General features: G+C 40.5%; 1 protein-coding gene across 1 annotated transcript; it reads left to right on the forward strand.

Annotated features, from left to right (window-relative positions):
- The first annotated feature begins 403 nt into the window (after positions 1-403).
- On the forward strand, positions 404-1,370 carry LOC101100140 (olfactory receptor 8S1-like). Its single transcript, XM_003988653.2, has one exon. It carries the CDS (start codon positions 404-406, stop codon positions 1,337-1,339), a length of 936 nt encoding a protein of 311 aa, XP_003988702.2. The 3' UTR covers positions 1,340-1,370.
- The last annotated feature ends 3,786 nt before the right edge of the window (positions 1,371-5,156 follow it).

The raw sequence follows: 5,156 nt of genomic DNA on the forward strand, positions 1-5,156 counted from the left end.
ACCTTTGGGCACACTTTTCTCTCAATTTACATGTCTCTTTAGAGGAAGCTTACATTTCCTTAAAATCTTGGCTCAAATACCTCAATATTAACTCATTACTGAATCTTCCAAAACTCATTTCTACAGCTGCCATCGCACCATCACCATGGTTTCTAATTGCCTGTCTTTGCAAATGTATCTCCCTGAAGCACGATCTTTAAAATGAGAGAAACTATGCCTTGCTCCCCATTACATTGAAAGTGACCGACATAAAACTAGTGGCCTAGTGTAGAAGCTGAACATTTATTTGCCAATTAATAGTGATAATAAGAGAGAATCAATGCAATGCAAAATCTGATTGAAGGATAGAAGAAACTTCACTGCCATGATTTTTCATATAATTTTTAGGGAACGGGCTTTGTAAATGGCCTTGGGGAACCGCAGCACCATCACTGAATTCTTCCTCCTCGGGCTGTCTGTCAACCCCCACATCCAAGCTCTGTTTTTTGTGCTGTTCCTGAATATTTACCTTCTGACCATCATGGGGAACCTGCTGCTGCTGCTGGTGATCAGGGCTGACTCTCACCTCCACACACCCATGTACTTTTTCCTCAGTCATCTCTCTTTCCTGGACTTTTGTTTATCTTCAGCTACTGTGCCCAGGATGTTGAAAGACTTCCTATCGGAGATAAAAACTATCTCAGTAAGGGGCTGCCTGGCTCAAGGCTTCTTTGTGTTTATCACCGCAGGGACTGAAGCTTTTCTGCTCTCAGTGATGGCCTATGACCGCTATGCTGCCATCTGCCACCCTCTGCTCTATGGACAGATGATGAGAAAACAGCTGTGTGTGCAACTTGTATTGGGCTCATGGGGCTTGAGTTTTTTTAATGCACTTATTAACATCCTCCTTGCTGCCAACTTGGACTTCTGTGAGAGCCATACCATCAACCACTATAGCTGTGAGGTGCCCACTCTCTTTCCTCTGTCCTGCTCTGATGTTTCTACCAACCTCCTAGTGCTGCTCTGCTCCACCCTGCTTCATGGACTTGGGACCTTCTTCCCAATCATCTCATCCTATGGCTGCATTGTCTCCACCATCCTGCACATCAGCTCGACCTCAGGCAGAAGCAAGGCCTTCTCCACCTGCTCCTCCCACCTCATCGCAGTGATCTTCTTTTATGGATCAGGTTTTCTCCGCTATCTCGTGCCAACCTCAGGATCCCCCCTTGAGTTGATCTTCTCTATGCAGTATGGTATGATCACCCCCATGCTGAATCCTCTCATCTATAGCCTGAAGAACAAGGAGGTGAAGGCAGCTGTGAGAAGGACACTGGGAACGTATTTGCCATGTTCCAGGTGAAAAAGAAAAGCTAGTAGATGATAAAAAAATCAGAATAATATACCAGCCATACATTGTGTGAGTTGACTTTAATAAAAACTTTCTAGGTCTATACTATGTCAGATGTCATGAGATAAGCAGTGCATAAGAAATGAAAACAAAAATATTAGAAAGGTATTAACTTTAGTCTAAATAGAAGGAAACAATGGATTAAATAACTATCTCAATTCAGAAAATGAGGTCATGAAAGTGTTGATTCATTCTTCTCAGTACTCCTCAAATATTTACTTTGATCTTATTAGTAAAATATGTGTGTCTTTAATCATAATTAGTAATTGGGTTTAAGAAAAGTCAATGAAAGGCATACTTTACTCTTAAGTGAAGGTTCTGGATGGTTGAGTAAAAACAGAAGTAGACTTCAACTATGTGGCAGGAGAATAATGAAGTTCAACTGAGTGGCCCTTGGAGAGGAACTAAAGATGCTGAAGAAAGTAAGTTCATATACTGGGGCAGAGGACAGACTCAAATAAACCCTCAAAATCCCTGTTGTTTCTTGCTATAATCTTTCCATAGAAGCCTTTTTTTTTTAATTTTTTTTAAACATTTATTTATTTTTGAGACAGAGAGAGACAGAGCATGAACAGGGGAGGGGCAGAGAGAGAGGGAGACACAGAATCTGAAATGGGCTCCAGGCTCTGAGCTGTCTGCACAGAGCCTGACGCGGGGCTCGAACTCACGGGGCCGTGAGATCATGACCTGAGCCGAAGTCGGCCGCTTAACCGATTGAGCCACCCAGGCGCCCCATAGAAGCCTTAAGTATGCATATTCTTATATGTATAATTTCTGAGATACATGAGTGAATAAATGTTCTGATCATAACAATAATTAAAAACAAAATACTTAAAAACAAATATAGATTAACGAAAAAAGGAAACATTCTTTTAAAAAAGGTGTTCTTGATTATTCCATATATCCTTGAATTGTGTTTCCTTTGCTCATTTATTTGATAAGTAACAGTGGGGGGAGGGGGGAATATTATGCTAGAACAGTCTAGTTTGCCTGAAAACCTAATAGTTTATTGTAAATAAATAAATGGAAATTTGATTTGTGTAACAGACTATTCATACTAAAGACTATAATTAACTTTTACACAAATGCTTCCCTAAATACTCCCAAATGGGAGTATTCAAACTGTAGCAGGGCCCTGTATAGGATTCTAAATGCATTCTAAAGCAAATGGATTTGGATGGAGTTCAGGCAAACAACTGTGCATGTGAACTTTTTTAGTCTTTTTACCTTTTGGATCAACAAATCACTTTTACACACCAAATTTGACTGGGCTTGATTTTGCCTAAGAAGTCCCAAAGAGAAGAAGACCTGAGAGTGTCATTTGAAAACTACTCTTTTCCTGCTTGGGGAGCCAGGCAAATACCCCTCTAGCCACTCTTTCTACTTTCGACTCCCACTAGACTCAGAAGAATTTAGAATTAATGATTAAAGGTCATTGCATCACCTAGATGTTCCAAAGGCCACACCTAAGAGATCCCCACTCATCCTTATAAAATCAGTGTTGACAAAAGCCTTTTACTACTAAATGTGACTTCAGGTTATGACCATAGAGTTATAAACGCTGTCGCCCTGGTGAGGAATCAAAACCAACCAGTTGTCTACACATGGCTGCTCTGTGAACTCATTAAACCCAAACAATGCTTTGTGTAACTGAGACATGATGTTAGAAACAAGAAAAACTAAGAGTATGTGAGATTCTTTGAAAGAAGGAACTTCCCTTGGCTATATAAATTTATTGTTAGAATTCAGTGAAGCATTTCATCATCAATAGGATTTTATAAATTTTATCATGACACCAGACAGAAGCCACTTTCTCCAGGCCATCTTCCTTCTCACTAAATGAATCTAAATAAAAGTCCTGCAGCCAAGTTGAAGAGCAAATTACCTTATCGAACAGGATATACAGGTAATGTGTGTTTGGGGTATGGGAAGGATTTTGAGGCTGGGTTTTTGGCTAAGGAGTTAACAAGTAAGGAATCACAACTTTCCCTTGGCTGAGCTCTGCACTTACTGGGAATGGTCAGGACAAGGAACTGGCTGGGCCACCCCCTACTAAATCCTATGGGTAACCCAAGGTCAGACTTCAGGGTAGAAGGTCAAAGCCAGAAGTCATTGGTAAATACTGATATTTATGCAAATAGAGAATTGTTGTAATTCAGACATAAAACCTTCGAGAAACACGGCAAGGGACATGAGCACATCTGGCCATGAAGGAGAAATTCAGAGTATGAAGAGTGAGGACAATGTCTCAGGATGAAAGTCACAACAGACGAATATAAAGGATTTGATGTTCTACTCCTGTTTTAAAACAGGCCCCTGAGTATGAACCGAGAAAACTTAGTGGGTGGAGCCTTCCTTCTGCAGGCAGAGAGTAGCAACAGTGGGTGTTTCCAACAGAAGCTGGTCCTACAGAACGCATCCCCCATTTTTTTTCCTGTGCTTCCTGGGAGAGAGGTCCAGAACGCATAGCACTGGGCAGAGTCCTCTCTCCCAGCTGCTGCTCTGGCCAGGATACCCATTCAAGTATTCCCTGGCATGAAACCCTTTCAAGCTTTCCTCTCTTAATTTTCTCGAGATCCAGCCTGTTTTGGGATACACACCCATCCTAGTAATGCTCGTAAGGTGGGCCCTGAGGTCTACACAGAATCCCAAACACTTTATCTCCCCCTTGTCATCATCTCTGCAGTCCTGCAGCTATGCCTATTGGCAATTACATGCCCTCCTTTCTGAGTGAAGTCACCGCAGTAATTGCCAAGTGCAGACAGGCTCAACACCAAAATAATTCTAAACTTCTAACTTGCCTTCCAGTGGAGGTGATGAGCAGAGGAGGGAAGCTGCTGGTAATGGTTTCAAGGTGATTTCTTGCACTTCTCTTGATAAAGGCATGTAAAGTAGTAACGATGACTGTAGCATCAGCAGCAACAACTTTGGTCTTTGATAGTGCTTTACCGATGTAAGAATATAGGTGACTTTTGCCTAGACTTAAAATCCCAAATAATGGGAAGAAGAAGGAGGAGGAGGAGAAGTAGAAGCAGCAGCAGCAGCAGCACAGAATAGATGCTTTTGAAGAGCTTTGTATATAATTTCATATTTAATGGAATTAAATTATTATTTTCATATAATTTCATATCCTAAAAACCCTCTGTGGTACTGTTATTATCTTCTCTTAATATGCAAGGATATTGAAGTAAGAGCGTTATGTATCTTGTACATAAAATCATAGCTAATTAGTGGTGGACCTGGGATTCGATCTTAGTTTAATGCAGGAGCCCACATGTTTAGCCACTGCTCTGAGATGCTCACTTATTCCCTGGGCATCAACTTTTCAGCACTACCCATGTTTTAACTACCCATGAACTGAGCTGATTTTTCAGTCTTGAGCCTTTGACTGTATTTTTTAGGCAAACTAAATATATGTGAGAAACACACTAATCATACACTTTCTTAAATGTTTTGTCAAATTTGCTCAGAGAACTATCATTATTGACCCTCACTAAATCAGTTTGAGTTCCCATTTCATTAATTGTAGCATTCATTGTTTTCATGTCCATGTTCTTCCATGGAGAATACTAAGAACAAGGACCATACCTTAATCATCTTTTTGTTCTAAGTGGCTGCACAAAACCCAGGTTATAATAGAAAACAAAACTGTTTACTGGGCAATAGTGATATGAAAAGAGAAGCAATGCAATTAGAAAATTCCTTGGGGGATAATAGACTTTTGGTTCCTGTGGTGTTTTCTATTATTTCTAGGGAAAGGCCTTTGTAA

The sequence above is a fragment of the Felis catus genome, chromosome B4 (assembly GCF_018350175.1).
Source record: "Felis catus isolate Fca126 chromosome B4, F.catus_Fca126_mat1.0, whole genome shotgun sequence".
In the NCBI taxonomy this organism is placed as follows: domain Eukaryota; kingdom Metazoa; phylum Chordata; class Mammalia; order Carnivora; family Felidae; genus Felis; species Felis catus.

Excerpts from the sequence above, each read along its gene's own strand:
- LOC101100140 (XM_003988653.2), top strand. The coding sequence starts at position 404 with ATGGCCTTGGGGAACCGCAGCACCATCACTGAATTCTTCCTCCTCGGG.